The sequence below is a fragment of the Oncorhynchus nerka genome, linkage group LG17 (assembly GCF_034236695.1).
Source record: "Oncorhynchus nerka isolate Pitt River linkage group LG17, Oner_Uvic_2.0, whole genome shotgun sequence".
In the NCBI taxonomy this organism is placed as follows: Eukaryota; Metazoa; Chordata; class Actinopteri; order Salmoniformes; family Salmonidae; genus Oncorhynchus; species Oncorhynchus nerka.
In genome coordinates this window covers 48,814,097-48,831,157 of record NC_088412.1, presented here as the reverse complement: position 1 = coordinate 48,831,157, position 17,061 = coordinate 48,814,097, and the positions used below count along the sequence as shown (strand labels likewise).

At 43.9% G+C, this 17,061-nt stretch overlaps 1 protein-coding gene across 1 annotated transcript in view; it reads right to left on the bottom strand.

Moving 5' to 3' along the window:
- The window catches only part of LOC115145412 (collagen alpha-1(XXIV) chain-like), a 213,867-nt gene that overhangs the window by 117,160 nt on the left and 79,646 nt on the right, over nt 1-17,061 (bottom strand). The window contains exons 8-12 of the mRNA XM_065002804.1: nt 5,965-6,009; nt 5,336-5,389; nt 4,591-4,635; nt 1,249-1,302; nt 541-585 (exon numbers count right to left, since the gene is read on the bottom strand). Of these exons, the coding sequence (XP_064858876.1) occupies nt 541-585; nt 1,249-1,302; nt 4,591-4,635; nt 5,336-5,389; nt 5,965-6,009 (243 nt within the window). The remainder of the gene's footprint in view (nt 1-540; nt 586-1,248; nt 1,303-4,590; nt 4,636-5,335; nt 5,390-5,964; nt 6,010-17,061) is intronic.

The following is a 17,061-nucleotide window of genomic DNA, read 5'->3' as shown; positions in this document are numbered from 1 at the left end:
TATGTGAGACACTGTTTTCCTATGCCAACCTAACTGGCACTGAGAGAGACTCACTCAAATGGCAAGTTGAATGCCAAGGTATGCATATCCTCATGTTGTTGGCATCCTGTCCATAGGTTGTTTTTATATCACGGGTAATCTATTTTTGGCTGTGTGTGAATTGTTACTTTTGGCACTGAATGTGCCGAGTGCATTTGCACATTAGCAATGAACACTCACAGAATACAGATGAAGGCAAAGCTTTGGCTTTAAAATTCCTTAGGGTTTCCTGTGTTGAGGGCCCTACTTCTGTGGGAGTAGCAGATGTACACCATTATGGGTTGTGTAACACTTCTTTCTGACCTCTATTCTTCCCACCTCCTCTCCTCTACTCTCTCTCTTATCCTATCCTCTCTTCTTATCTCCCTGTTCCGCCCTCTTGATAGCGCATGAATGAATTGGACCACAGTTATTGACCCAGGATGCATGCGGACCATTCTAGTCCCCCTGTCCAGGAATATCACGGGTTTCAAAGCTGTGTGGTGTCGTGTAGTCCATTACCTGTTTTCCTTTGGGACCGGTCTTCCCAACAGGACCGGGAATACCCTGGGGGGAAAAACACAAGGAAACTCTCAGATGAGGAAAGGTGACTGCCGTTTGCTGTGTAATTCGTCTATGACAAAATCGTAGCCAAGACCTCCCTCACAGAATGAATCATACAGGTTTTTTTTTTATTGTTTTACAGGACTTTACTGCCAGAGTAAGTTATTAAGGGAAGATAAACACTGTACTACGGTCCAGGGGACTTATGATTTATTTCATGATGAAGAAGCATATTTTCCACTGACACAACATGGCATTGCATTGTGGAAAATGTAGTTATTCAACATTTTATTGTCCTTATAAGAACTCTGTGAGGAGAGATCGCTGTAGCTGCTTTGTTAGTATCAGCAAACATTCATTTGGATCTATAAATAAAACCATACAATTAACAATTAACAGACCACATATTTTCCTGTTGCTTAATAGCTCCGAAATAGATGAAACGCAACATGAATTGCCTTTGGTTAGATCCGAGTTGACTGATATTGACGACCCTCGCCCTGTCCTCGTCCACATGGAAGGTTCAAGAGGAGTACAACTGATAGGATGAGTTAGCCAGTAGCCTTGGTTATATCCTACACCTATTGCAAACAAAGAGGACAATGTCTCCTACCTGACAGACACTTAATTAGGTGCACATACTGCATAAATCAAGGTGATACTTACTCTCTCCCCTTCCTGCCCGGGTGAACCAGCTATACCAGGAGGCCCAATGAAACCCTGAAAACCAAAGCACACATACAGTACATGTGAACCCGTTTGTAACACTTTGCCTGGAGGTATAATGCAAAGTAAGACTTGTCATGAGCGTGTCCGACCACGTAATAAAGTCTTTGAACCCATCCTCAACATCTAATGGAAGACGTTATTTAGACAGCATGTACGGGACAACATATCTTTACTTGGTCTACTGATGGATAGGACAGCGGGGCATTACTGAACTGAAGATTCATCAGTCACACTCAGACAATGGAAGTGGAACAGGCAGGCTTGTTGGACCTACAGTACAGTATACGCATAGAGATAAATCATCATCATCTCTCTGTGATGGTATAGTGCATACATTTCTAACCTGGAACCCCTGCACATTGACTCGGTACCAGTACCCTCTGTATATAGCCTCGTTATTGTTCTTTTATTGTGTTACTTTTTATTCTTAACTCTATTTTTAACTCAATTTTTTTTTAACTGCATTGTTGGTTAAGGGCTTGTAAAGTAAGCATTTCACGGTACGGTAATAAACCTGTTGTATACGGCACATTTGACAAATACAATTGGATTTGATACAGATAAACCACTGTGACATCGAGCAGACTGTTGAATACCTGAACAGGTTTATGTTAAGCCCATCAAAGCAATAGTGTCTCTGAACTCATTGACTTCTGGGAATTCTGAGTGTCAGGTATGTAAACGTATGTAGCGGCCTTGATTGTAGCCAGATCAGAGATCAGTGATGATGATGTACCCCTACTCTAGTGCTGGCATGCTGACATATGTCCTATATTTATATATATATATATATTTTTTTAACCCTGGCCTGTCCACGCAGGAGGCCTTTTGCCTTTTGGTAGGCCGTCATTGTAAATAAGAATTAGTTCTTAACTGACTTGCCTAGATAAATAAAGGTAAAATAGAAAAATGCAATATGCAAGCACACACACTAACTTAAAAGAAAAAACTTGAAACTGAAGCCAAGCTATCAGTCTAATGATACATTGTCTGGCTTCATGGACAGATATGAGAGGGATAAATCTCCATCTTTCCGCCTCTCCTTTCTCTCATTCTACCATTCCATCTTTCTGTCAGAGGAACTCTTCACCCAGGTCTCATTCTACCATTCCATCTTTCTGTCAGAGGAACTCTTCACCCAGGTCTCATTCTACCATTCCATCTTTCTGTCAGAGGAACTCTTCGCCCAGGTCTCATTCTCATTCCATCTTTTCTCTTAGGTCTCATTCTACCATTCCATCTTTCTGTCAGAGGAACTCTTCACCCAGGTCTCATTCTACCATTCCATCTTTCTGTCAGAGGAACTCTTCACCCAGGTCTCATTCTACCATTCCATCTTTCTGTCAGAGGAACTCTTCACCCAGGTCTCATTCTACCATTCCATCTTTCTGTCAGAGGAACTCTTCACCCAGGTCTCATTCTACCATTCCATCTTTCTGTCAGAGGAACTCTTCACCCAGGTCTCATTCTACCATTCCATCTTTCTGTCAGAGGAAGGTCTCATTCTACCATTCCATCTTTCTGTCAGAGGAACTCTTCACCCAGGTCTCATTCTACCATTCCATCTTTCTGTCAGAGGAACTCTTCACCCAGGTCTCATTCTACCATTCCATCTTTCTGTCAGAGGAACTCTTCACCCAGGTCTCATTCTACCATTCCATCTTTCTGTCAGAGGAACTCTTCACCCAGGTGAAGCAGTTCCATCCATGGCTAGGGAAGCAGGTCAACTGGTCCTGTATCCATGCGCCTCACTAGAAAAGTTACATCTATGGAAAAAACTGTCTTAGCTGACAGGCTAAGAGCCAAATAGAAACGTTTCAAGTGGCCAATTATCCATGCTCGATTGAAAAGTGGCATGCGGTGCAACCTTCAATATATGTTTCTTAGCTGACAGGCTAAGAGCTGCTGACCACCCGAGAGAAGAAAAGTTACATGCGGCCATTTTTCCACTCTGTTGTAAAAAAATAAAAATATAAAGTAACTAGCGGTGCATCTTTCAAAACATTTACATGTATAATTACTCATCCCTCTTTGCTGACAGGCTACGATCTGCTGACCACTTCAGAGAGAGGAGATCAGGCATGTCCACATTTCATCAGTATGGAACATAATACTCATCTGGCAATAGCAGAAAAACGCCTCATCACCACTACCTCACAAATCACCACAAAAAATGAGAGGGAAATATGGAAGGCAAGCTTTTGCTTTTATTCTGACTAGCTAAAAGGGAGAGGAGTGGACAGTGTGGGGGACAGGAGACTTCTATAATTGTCACACCCTGACCATAGTTTGCTTTGTATGTTTCTATGTTTTGTTTGGTCAGGGTGTGATCTGAGTGGGCATTCTATGTTGTGTGTCTAGTTAGTCTGTTTCTGTGTTTGCCTGATATGGTTCTCAATCAGAGGCAGGTGTTAGTCATTGTCTCTGATTGGGAACCATATTTAGCCTGTTTTGTGGGTGATTGTTCCTGTCTCTGTGTTTGCACCAGATAGGGCTGTTTTGTTTTTTCACATTTCTTGGTTTTGTTAATCTATTCATGTATAGTTTCTTTATTAAAGAACCATGAATAATAACCACGCTGCGTTTTGGTCCGCCTCTCCTTCGACACAAGAAAACCATTACAATAATTGAAGCAGACAGCAGTCTGGGATAGTGGCGGTCTGGCAGCTTATCTGCTATGTTTTGGATTCTACCTTCACTTAAACATAATACAACATGGATGTAAGACTCTCTCTCTCTCTCTCTCTCTCTCTTTCTTTTTCTACATTCTTCAGCAATGGAAAACTACCAGAGACATCTCAAACTCATTTAGCCCTGTAGTTTTCCCTAATAGGCTGATATGTCATTCTGTCTCTGACAACATGTTGGCATAAACAAAAATGACAAACTGAGGGATTCTCCTTACACTTAATTTTTTTTACTTTTCATTTATCCACCTCTTCATACCCTCCTCCCAACCTTTCTATCTATGCTCCAGCCCGTGCTCTTTTCCCTCCCTCTGTTCTCTAGCGGAGGGAGAGCATGCCTGTGCTTCCTGAGGAAAGGAATGAGCTGCTCTCGCAACAGAGCAGAAGCTCGACTGAGCGAAAACAGATCCCAGACCTGCTCCCAGAGGAATCTGCTGCAGTGGGAGCCAGCACCTTGTTAACACAACACAGGCCCTCTAACAGATCAGCCGTTCCTGGTGGAGCAGACAGGTAATCCCTTCAGGAAATGAAGTATTCCCTCTAATAGAGCTGAGTAAAGTGGAGGGGAGGGTAGTAAGGGAGCTGTACTTACACGTACACCTTTAGGACCTGGGTTACCTTCTGGCCCAGCCAAACCCTGCAACAAAGGAGAGCAGCATAAGGAGAGGCCATTGTCACACAATACAGTGTGTGTGTGTCTGTTACACAGGGGGGCAATACACACTTCCACACATAAAACACTAAATTGTACATTTTAGACAGGTAGGGAAATAAAAAAATATGATTGCATAGACTAATTGTTTAAGAAGTCAAAAGGAATGAGGAAACATGCGCCACTCTCAGCTACATTACACTTCCTTGGTATCATTGTTGTGCACACACTTTTAGTTCAAACATTCGTCATCGGACATACTTATACATTATGCCTTTCTTCAAAATAATTGTTATTCAATATATAGTTGAAATCAAAATGAGGAGTCAAGTATTAGCTATTTGAATCAAAATGAGGAGTCAAGTATTAGCTATTTGAATCAAAATGAGGAGTCAAGTATTAGCTATTTGAATCAAAATGAGGAGTCAAGTATTAGCTATTTGAATCAAAATGAGGAGTCAAGTATTAGCTATTTGAATCAAAATGTCAAGCAAAAAGGTCACTAGTTGACAGTTTTTTCACTAAAGAGAGTGTGTCACTACTGTAGTTAGGAGAGAGACAGGAGGACATGGTGTTCATTTCTGAGTACAGCAATATGATAGTACGCAGGTAGTGATGTGGAATTCTGTGCAATGTAGACAAGCCGAGAGGATGGATGGAGGAATCTGGAGCATATTCACTGCACCTGCCTGCCAGGGTAACCTGCATCCCCAGTCACTCCTGGAAGTCCCGGTATGCCCTGCAGGGGGGGAAGAGAGACAAGGAGAGAGAGAAAGAGAGAAAAAAGAGATAAAAGAGAGGGATGAAAGAAGATAAACATTGGCCCTCAACAATGCTGCCAACTCAGGAATAAAACAGGCACTGTTTGCCCTCACCCATCCCCTACAGCCAAACTGTAGCAGAACACACACTCTCTCTCTGGCTCCTCCCCTTCCAGTTCCAGCCTGAACAATCACCTCGGGGCACAGAGTGGCACCTGGTGCTGAAGTCATCTCAACACCTTAAATGATTTACTTTGTAAGTGTGCTGCGTGAGTGCACTCCGTTTTAGGACGTTTTGTGTTGAAAGGGGAAACATGTTAATTGTTAGCTTCTTGAGTGGCTGAGAAATGGCTGAGAACACAGAGACAGCTGAAGAGTGACTATACCAAATGTCTTCCAGGCTACAGCTGCCTGTCTCTTTCTCTCACTGTGCGTGCGTGCGTGTGGGTGTGTCATGCTCTAGCCCAAAAATGGTCCATAATGAGATCAGTGACCTGGCGTTTTACTCAAATAAAAAGGGACAAGTTTGACCCAATGAACGCTAACGACTCACCTGTTCTCCAGGCTGTCCTTGTGGCCCTGGATAGCCCTTAGAACCCTGCAGGTAGAGAAAGAAAACATATTAAATGAGACTGAGAGGAGACCTGCTCTACATGAGGTGTAAGGGATGTGCATCTTTCCCTTTCAAGACGATTCGACATGTATCTAGACACATGGGCTCAGGAAAAATCTGTTTTAGTTACAGGAAAAATCTGTTTCAGATTGAAATGATTCGGTGCGATTCGGTTTCATTACAGAACAAATCGATTTAATTTGATGCGATACGATTCAATGCATTAACATTTGTTGTGTAAACACATTCACTATTCCATTCTTAACTCAAATCTGCTGCTGATGGGGCTCTGAACTGGATCTGTCCGCGCTGACGTGTGTGTGTGTGTGTGTGTGTGTGTGTGTGTGTGCGTGTAAATTATGTATGACTATGGTGTATGTACTATGTAGGCAACTGAGCTGAGCCATGAGAGAGACTAGGCATCTACTGTACCACTATCAGATTGGTTCTGAAATCACCATCACCCACTGATAAACTTGCAGATTAAGTGTTTGAGCTAGTAAAGTATAAATATTTATCGTTCACAAATTCCACCCCATCTCAAAATCGAAAGGTTTCGACCGTTTGGACGTTTTAACGGAGTGATCTTCTCCTCTCGCTTCGGCCATGGGGTGCGCCTTGGGGTGCGCCATGGGGTGCGCCTTGGGGTGCGCCATGGGGTGCGCCTTGGGGTGCACCTCGCAATAGTGATTGGTGTCCTTGTTATGACATTTTCAACTTTACCCTTTATATCTCAAAATGACCATATATGCCGATTGTTCAAAGCAAAACTACCAAAACTATTGCTGATGGTGAACCTCTACAATCAAAATCAAAGGCGATTCATAGTATTCTAATACATTTTCTGACCACGGGCCGCTGCACTTTTATCTTAAACATTGGAATTCGGGGCCGATGCTTACAGTGTATCGGTGAATCGTTACTTCTGACTGACTGAGTTAAGCACAGTGATATCTGAACTGGGTCAGCGGAGGTAGGAAAGGAGGGAAAGAGGGGAAAAGAGAGAGAAAGAGGGGTTGGGTAAAGAGAGAGAGAATTTCTCATGAATTTACTTCTCATTTTAGCACCAATTATTGTTTGCCTGTTGTGATCCTGTCTGTCTGTGTGCATTTCAGCCATACAATCATAAAAAAGACAGGATGCCCAGGGTTGTCTAAGGATTCTAGAACATTCCAAAGACAGGATGCCCAGGGTTGTCTAAGGATTCTAGAACATTCCAAAGACAGGATGCCCAGGGTTGTCTAAGGATTCTAGAACATTCCAAAGACAGGATGCCCAGGGTTGTCTAAGGATTCTAGAACATTCCAAAGACAGGATGCCCAGGGTTGTCTAAGGATTCTAGAACATTCCAAAGACAGGATGCCCAGGGTTGTCTAAGGATTCTAGAACATTCCAAAGACAGGATGCCCAGGGTTGTCTAAGGATTCTAGAACATTCCAGAGCTTCCTTCCTCCTTCCCAGCACCCGTAAAAAAGACAGGATGCCCAGGGTTGTCTAAGGATTCTAGAACATTCCAGAGCTTCCTTCCTCCTTCCCAGCACCCGTAAAAAAGACAGGATGCCCAGGGTTGTCTAAGGATTCTAGAACATTCCAAGAACAGGATGCCCAGGGTTGTCTAAGGATTCTAGAACATTCCAGAGACAGGATGCCCAGGGTTGTCTAAGGATTCTAGAACATTCCAAAGACAGGATGCCCAGGGTTGTCTAAGGATTCTAGAACATTCCAGAGCTTCCTTCCTCCTTCCCAGCACCCGTAAAAAAGACAGGATGCCCAGGGTTGTCTAAGGATTCTAGAACATTCCAGAGCTTCCTTCCTCCTTCCCAGCACCCGTAAAAAAGACAGGATGCCCAGGGTTGTCTAAGGATTCTAGAACATTCCAAAGACAGGATGCCCAGGGTTGTCTAAGGATTCTAGAACATTCCAGAGCTTCCTTCCTCCTTCCCAGCACCCGTAAAAAAGACAGGATGCCCAGGGTTGTCTAAGGATTCTAGAACATTCCAGAGCTTCCTTCCTCCTTCCCAGCACCCGTAAAAAAGACAGGATGCCCAGGGTTGTCTAAGGATTCTAGAACATTCCAGAGCTTCCTTCCTCCTTCCCAGCACCCGGCAGTCAAAGCAAATGAAAGTGTATTTATCACATGCGCCGAATACAAATGGTGTAGACTTTACTGTGAAATGCTTGATTACAAGCTTTTTTTTTTAATTATACAAATAAAATAGTAACACGAGGAATAAAATAAAATACACAAGAATGGAGATGCAGTGCATTCGGAAAGTATTCAGACCCCTTGACTTTTTCCACATTTTAGTTTTTTACATAAGTATTTAGAGACCTGTCCCGAATCCAGTCCTGCGTTGTCTTAGATGTGTGCTTAGGGTTGTTGTCCTGTTGGAAGGGAGAACCTTCGCCCCAGTCTGAGGATCTCCCTGTACTTTGCTCCATTCATCTTTCCCTCAATCCTGACTAGTCTCCCAGTTTCTACTGCTGAATAAAATCCCCACAGCATGATGCTGCCTCCACCATGCTTCACCGTAGAGATGGTGCCAGGTTTCCTCCAGACGTTTCCTCCAAACGTGACGCTTGGCATTCAGGCCAAATAGTTCAATCTTGATTTCATCAGACCAGAGAATCTTGTTTCTCATGGTCTGAATCCTTTAGATGCCTTTTGGCAAACTCAAAGAGGGCTTTCATGTGCCTTTTACTGAGGAGTGGCTTCCATCTGGCCACTCTACCATAAAGGCCTGAGTGGAGAACCTGTCAGAGTGACCATCGGGTTCTTGGTCACCTCCCTGACCAAGGCCCTTCTCCCGAATTGCTCAGTTTGGCCGGGCGGCCAGCTCTAGGAAGAGTCTTGGTGGTTCCAAACTTCATCCATTTAAGAATGATGTTATGCCACTATGTTCTTGGGGACCTTCAATGCTGCAAAATTCTTTTGTTAGCCTTCCCCAGATCTGTGCTTCGACACAATCCTTTCTCAGAGCTCTACAGACAATTCATTTGACCTCATGGTTTGGTTTTTGCTCTGACATGCACTGTCAACTGTGGGACCTTATATAGACAGGTGTGTGCCTTTCTAAATCATGTCCAATCAATTGAATTTACCACAAGTGGACTCCAATCAAGTTGTAGAAACATCTCAAGGATGATCAATGGAAACAGGTTGCACCTGAGCTCGATTTCGAGTCTCATAGCAAAGGGTCTGAAAACTTACGTAAATAAGGTTTTTCTTATTTTTTTATTTTAATACATTTGCAAAAAATTAAAATAAACTGTTTTCGCTTTGTCATTACAGAGTATTGTGTGTAGACTGAGGAAAAACATTTATTTAATACATTATGGAATAAGGCTGTAACGTAACAAAATGTGGAAAAAGGTCAATGGGTCTGAATACTTCCCGAAAGCACTGTATATTCAATGAGCTCACCTTGACTGACAGCTCTTTGAAAAGCCTGTGTCAAGCAACTTGGATGCAGTGAGCAGTGTTGCAGTCAAATCATCTCAAGCAACTTGGATGCAGTGAGCAGTGTTGCAGTCAAATCATCTCAAGCAACTTGGATGCAGTGAGCAGTGTTGCAGTCAAATCATCTCAAGCAACTTGGATGCAGTGAGCAGTCAAATCATCTCAAGCAACTTGGATGCAGTGAGCAGTGTTACAGTCAAATCATCTCAAGCAACTTGGATGCAGTGAGCAGTGTTGCAGTCAAATCATCTCAAGCAACTTGGATGCAGTGAGCAGTGTTGCAGTCAAATCATCTCAAGCAACTTGGATGCAGTGAGCAGTGTTACAGTCAAATCATCTCAAGCAACTTGGATGCAGTGAGCAGTGTTACAGTCAAATCATCTCAAGCAACTTGGATGCAGTGAGCAGTGTTGCAGTCAAATCATCTCAAGCAACTTGGATGCAGTGAGCAGTGTTGCAGTCAAATCATCTCAAGCAACTTGGATGCAGTGAGCAGTGTTACAGTCAAATCATCTCAAGCAACTTGGATGCAGTGAGCAGTGTTGCAGTCAAATCATCTCAAGCAACTTGGATGCAGTGAGCAGTGTTGCAGTCAAATCTTCTCAAGCAACTTGGATGCAGTGAGCAGTGTTACAGTCAAATCATCTCAAGCAACTTGGATGCAGTGTTGCAGTCAAATCATCTCAAGCAACTTGGATGCAGTGAGCAGTGTTGCAGTCAAATCATCTCAAGCAACTTGGATGCAGTGAGCAGTGTTACAGTCAAATCATCTCAAGCAACTTGGATGCAGTGAGCAGTGTTACAGTCAAATCATCTCAAGCAACTTGGATGCAGTGAGCAGTGTTGCAGTCAAATCATCTCAAGCAACTTGGATGCAGTGAGCAGTGTTGCAGTCAAATCATCTCAAGCAACTTGGATGCAGTGAGCAGTGTTGCAGTCAAATCATCTCAAGCAACTTGGATGCAGTGAGCAGTGTTGCAGTCAAATCATCTCAAGCAACTTGGATGCAGTGAGCAGTGTTGCAGTCAAATCATCTCAAGCAACTTGGATGCAGTGAGCAGTGTTAGTCAAATCTTCTCAAGCAACTTGGATGCAGTGAGCAGTGTTGCAGTCAAATCTTCTCAAGCAACTTGGATGCAGTGAGCAGTGTTGCAGTCAAATCATCTCATACGCAAAGTATGGATGTTACGTTTGATACCGGAGCTCTGAGTCAAAGTATGGATGTTACGTTTGATACCGGAGCTCTGAGTCAAAGTATGGATGTTACGTTTGATACCGGAGCTCTGAGTCAAAGTATGGATGTTACGTTTGATACCGGAGCTCTGAGTCATGCGTTTACTTCAAAGCAGTGTACCGATGCCTGTACCACTTTATCAGAAGCAGGTGATCAATGATGTCAGAATCTTTGTTTCGTCGAACAACCACCTGATTGGTTTGGTATTGGTTTGGTAGAAGACTTAAAGGTTACTCCGCGCATGCGCTACAGTGTGTGGGATATAATCTTTCATCATTTGGTTGCTCTAAGATCTTTTGACCAGCAGGTGCCACTAGTGTACACTGTGTTGTTCAAAGCCTCAGGTAATGAACCTATTTTCAACACAATTGGCTGGAAAGCATCAATGCTTCAGGAAGCTCTGTTCCGCATCACTAACACAAAGCAACTTGAATATTGAAATTGCATCAATGATGTCTCTTGTGATGCACAGCAGCACTGACAGATGTGTTGACTTGACAGCTGCATCTGAGTTTTGAACGACCCTTTCCCCCTTTTGTTCTATGCTGGCTGAAGACCTAGGTAGCCAGTAACTACGGTAGCTAACACCAGACACAGATGAAAGAGGAAACATATGGCATCTTAGCCATTGATGAATAGGGTAAATTTTTTATTATATTTTCTGACACCCTACAGTCAAATTCTGGCACCAGTAGAGTAGCTATCTAGCTATATGAACCACGCCTCTCTGCAAACACACCTTCTCCAATGTTGGTTCCAAGGCGGTACTTATTTAAATTAGGTAAGAGAATATCATGTTACCATTGGTGTATTAGAATGAGAGTTAAGGGGATGCCACCGTGTCCCCTTAATAATGAACCCAAGGGTTTGACACAGGGGAGAGGGACCAGAAACTTTATGATCATACTTTATCAATGGAGAAGCAACAGTCGTTTTTCATACTTTATCAATGGAGAAGTAACAGTTGTTTTTCATACTTTATCAATGGAGAAGTAACAGTCGTTTTTCATACTTTATCAATGGAGAAGTAACAGTCGTTTTTCATACTTTATCAATGGAGAAGTAACAGTCGTTTTTCATACTTTATCAATGGAGAAGTAACAGTCGTTTTTCATACTTTATCAATGGAGAAGTAACAGTCGTTTTTCATACTTTATCAATGGAGAAGTAACAGTCGTTTTTCATACTTTATCAATGGAGAAGTAACAGTCGTTTTTCATACTTTATCAATGGAGAAGTAACAGTCGTTTTTCATACTTTATCAATGGAGAAGTAACAGTCGTTTTTCATACTTTATCAATGGAGAAGTAACAGTCGTTTTTCATACTTTATCAATGGAGAAGTAACAGTCGTTTTTCATACTTTATCAATGGAGAAGTAACAGTCGTTTTTCATACTTTATCAATGGAGAAGTAACAGTCGTTTTTCATACTTTATCAATGGAGAAGTAACAGTCGTTTTTCATACTTTACCAATGGAGAAGTAACAGTCGTTTTTCATACTTTGATCTGCTTTTCTTCAAATATCATCAAATGTCATAAAGACAGTCATACAAGGACAAACATTTCACAATTTTACCATGACTAGCTAGAAAACAGATGCCCAATGAAATAACAGTTGATGCTATACCGACGTCACTCTATAGTGAGGCCAGTCAAATGTACTGTATAATTAAGTGAATATGCTTAGTCAGTAATCCTTGATTCGAAGGGTTGGAAATTTTCCCATATTTTACAAATGTTCCACCCCGAGAAAAAATCACTTTACTCCCAGGTAACCCCGTATTTCCTTCCAAAACAGGAAGTGTCATTCAAAAGCATATAAAGCAGATAAATAGGTCTGTCTGTATTTGATTAAAGCTTTGAGAAATTCAAGCCTGATGATATCTGAGCCTGATGATACCTGAGCCTGATGATACCTGAGCCTGATGATACCTGAACCTGATGATACCTGAACCTGATGATACCTGAGCCTGATGATACCTGAGCCTGATGATACCTGAACCTGATGATACCTGAGCCTGATGATACCTGAGCCTGATGAGCATTACATGAAATACATTTCATGAGCCCTACATGAAATACTTTTTAGAATAAGGCTGTAACCTAACATGGACAAATTCAAGGGTAGCTTTACGAAGGCACTGTATGATATAGATTTATAGGCTTCTGCACATTACACACGACAGACAAACCACAAAAAACATAGATGTACCGTATTGTATTACATGGAATGGAATTACGCACCTCGTTCAAACCATGATAAAGTTAAGAGAACATGAGATTCTGGTGCAACACCTGCAGCCTACAAAGTTCCATGTGTAACGTGTACGCTAGGAGTCGGGAAGCAAGTACAGGGAGTGAGGTTAAATATACATGAAACATGGAACAAAACAAGAAACACGAGTAGTGTACAGACATTTAACACAGGAACAGAATCACGCCTCACCAAGGGGAAGCAACAGGGATTTACTGGTGACGTCGGGTCCAAGTGCCGCTGCCGAAGCAACCGGGGATGCCTCAGTTGGCTCGTCAGGCTTCCATGCCTTAGCTGGAGCGACAGCTTCACAAGCCTCGTCAGCCTCGTCCGGCTCGTCAGACTCGTCAGGCTCCCAAGCCTCGGCCGGCTCGTCAGACTCGTCAGGCTCCCAAGCCTCGGCCGGCTCGTCAGGCTCCACAGGCTCCCAAGCCTCGGCCGGCTCGACAGCCTCTTCAGGCTCCCAAGCCTCGGCCGGCTCGTCAGCCTCGTCAGGCTCCCAAGCCTCGGTCGGCTCGTCAGGCTCCCCAGGCTCCCAAGCCTCAGCCGGCTCATCAGGCTCCCAAGCCTCGGCCGGCTCTACAGGTTCCCGTGCCTCAGCCGGCTCTACAGGTTCCCGTGCCTCGGCCGGCTCTACAGGTTCCCGTGCCTCGGCCGGCTCTACAGGTTCCCGTGCCTCGGCCGGCTCTACAGGTTCCCGTGCCTCAGCCGGCTCTACAGGTTCCATTGTCTTAGCAGGCTCTAACGGTTCCATTGTCTTAGCAGGCTCTACAGGTTCCATTGTCTTAGCCGGCTCTACAGGTTCCATTGTCTTAGCCGGCTCTACAGGTTCCCGTGCCTCAGCCGGCTCTACAGGTTCCCGTGCCTCAGCCGGCTCTACAGGTTCCCGTGCCTAAGCCGGCTCTACAGGTTCCCGTGCCTAAGCCGGCTCTACAGGTTCCCGTGCCTAAGCCGGCTCTACAGGTTCCCGTGCCTAAGCCGGCTCTACAGGTTCCCGTGCCTAAGCCGGCTCTACAGGTTCCCGTGCCTAAGCCGGCTCTACAGGTTCCCGTGCCTAAGCCGGCTCTACAGGTTCCCGTGCCTAAGCCGGCTCTACAGGTTCCCGTGCCTAAGCCGGCTCAGGTTCCCGTGCCTAAGCCGGCTCTACAGGTTCCCGTGCCTAAGCCGGCTCTACAGGTTCCCGTGCCTCAGCCGGCTCTACAGGTTCCATTGTCTTAGCAGGCTCTACAGGTTCCATTGTCTTAGCAGGCTCTACAGGTTCCATTGTCTTAGCAGGCTCTACAGCTTCCATTGTCTTAGCAGGCTCTACAGGTTCCATTGTCTTAGCCGGCTCTACAGGTTCCATTGTCTTAGCAGGCTCTACAGGTTCCCGTGCCTAAGCCGGCTCTACAGGTTCCCGTGCCTCAGCCGGCTCTACAGGTTCCCGTGCCTCAGCCGGCTCTACAGGTTCCATTGTCTTAGCAGGCTCTACAGGTTCCATTGTCTTAGCAGGCTCTACAGGTTCCATTGTCTTAGCAGGCTCTACAGGTTCCCGTGCCTCAGCCGGCTCTACAGGTTCCATTGTCTCAGCAGGCTCTACAGGTTCCATTGTCTCAGCAGGCTCTACAGGTTCCCATGCCTCAGCAGAAGCGACCGGCTCGCTCCTGGTCCTCGGGACCGCCCTTCTGGTCTGCGTTCTGTGGCTGGAGCAGCGCACCAGGGAGGGGGTACTGTCACATCTACCCCCGCTCCCCCTCTCCAGCGCTCGACGTCGTCAGTTTATTTGTTATTACGCACACCTGCCACCATCGGTACGCGCACCTGCGCCTCATGAGACTCCTGGGCTCCATCACCTTCCTGCTTACCTCCCTTATATCTGTCACTCCCTTTGGTTCTTTCCCCAGGCGTTATTGACTCTGTTTCTGTTTCATGTCTGTATGCTTTTCGTGTTTCTTGGTTGGTACTATGTTCTATTTACTAGTACATTTTCACTCCCTGTACTTACTTCCCACCTCCCAGTGTACACATTACAACATGTATAGTCTAGCCAATTTGATTTTAATTTTGAAATATAATAGGGCCTATGTGTATAATTAATAGGCTGACACATATATACCTTTCATAATATTTCCCCTAGTGTTATTTTGCCTACCTCCTCTTTCTATCTCTATTGTTGCTTCATTCTTTCCTCGCCTTTTTAACAGTTAGGCTAAATGAAATAACTTTTGTTTTCCTTATCTTCATTATTCTAATGACATGCTTAAATAATATAGGACTAGAATTAGATGCAGATGGCTTTCACTTCTCTTCACGTAGATTGAATGGTTATGGGTCTGAATAAATAACTGCTATAGCCTACCGCCATCGCGGTAAACAAAAGCTTGCTTCCCTCTTCGAATAGACTAAAACGGGGGAAAAAACGATGTCCAGGAAACTATTCTAGTCTTGCTTTTCCGGCATGGGTCTCCAAGGGCTAAGGAGTATTTTTTTTAGGGAGAGAGGGCAGCTGAGCACAGGTGAGTGTGTATTGCGCAAGAGACAGAGGCTATAGGTTATATATAAGGCTAATACTGCATTGAATGCATTACCTGAAAGTCGTAGACTAGGATATCCTGAACAGGATTATCTATTTTGGATGCAATTTGAATGGAATCGATGTAGCGACAGAGACTGCTCGTGCGTGCTCTGATTTAAAGCAACGATATTCCAGTGATAGGCTGTTTTAAAACTCTAAAGCTGCAATGGAAAATGTATATCTTGACATTTAAAAATATGGTGACCCCCGAAAGACAGATGGAGATGTGTAAATTAGACACACATGCAGTCCTTATATCACTGTAGCATAAGCTATGCTGCAGCAAATGTAGGCCTACCTGTCACAAGACAAAAAGTTACCATGATGAGATGATAGGTCTACATGCATTGTGAACTGCACTCCATACTGAGATGGACTGTCTGATGCAGAGAGCAGAAAGAAAGCCTTAGAGAAACCAGATAGAGACATTGCATATCATTGAACAGTTCCAGTTCACGTCATGCTATTGATATAAATAATGAATTATAATTTACAGGTTTCTCGCAGTTATTTGTCCCAGGAAAATGGAGTGGTTGTGGGTGGTAACTATTTGTAAATCTCGGTAACCGGGTTCCCACCATTCAACCATACTTGGATAGTGTCAAGAAAGGTTTTGTACTGGTCAGAAAACTTTCAGATGTCAAATAAATGAACAGTTGATGCTAAACTGTGTGACCTAAATGTAGGTCAGTTGGATGAATAATACAAGTGATCAGTATTCCTTGACACTGTAGCCCAAAGAGTACTCTGGTAGAGTCAAACCAGGATACATTATATTCCTTGACACTGTAGCCCAAAGAGTACTCTGGTAGAGTCAAACCAGGATACGTTCTATTCCTTGACACTGTAGCCCAAAGAGTACTCTGGTAGAGTCAAACCAGGATACATTATATTCCTTGACACTGTAGCCCAAAGAGTACTCTGGTAGAGTCAAACCAGGATACGTTCTATTCCTTGACACTGTAGCCCAAAGAGTACTCTGGTAGAGTCAAACCAGGATACGTTCTATTCCTTGACACTGTAGCCCAAAGAGTACTCTGGTAGAGTCAAACCAGGATACGTTCTATTCCTTGACACTGTAGCCCAAAGAGTACTCTGGTAGAGTCAAACCAGGAAACGTTCTATTCCTTGACACTGTAGCCCAAAGAGTACTCTGGTAGAGTCAAACCAGGATACATTCTATTCCTTGACACTAGCCCAAAGAGTACTCTGGTAGAGTCAAACCAGGATACGTTCTATTCCTTGACACTGTAGCCCAAAGAGTACTCTGGTAGAGTCAAACCAGGATACATTCTATTCCTTGACACTGTAGCCCAAAGAGTACTCTGGTAGAGTCAAACCAGGATACGTTCTATTCCTTGACACTGTAGCCCAAAGAGTACTCTGGTAGAGTCAAACCAGGATACATTATATTCCTTGACACTGTAGCCCAAAGAGTACTCTGGTAGAGTCAAACCAGGATACGTTCTATTCCTTGACACTGTAGCCCAAAGAGTACTCTGGTAGAGTCAAACCAGGATACGTTCTATTCCT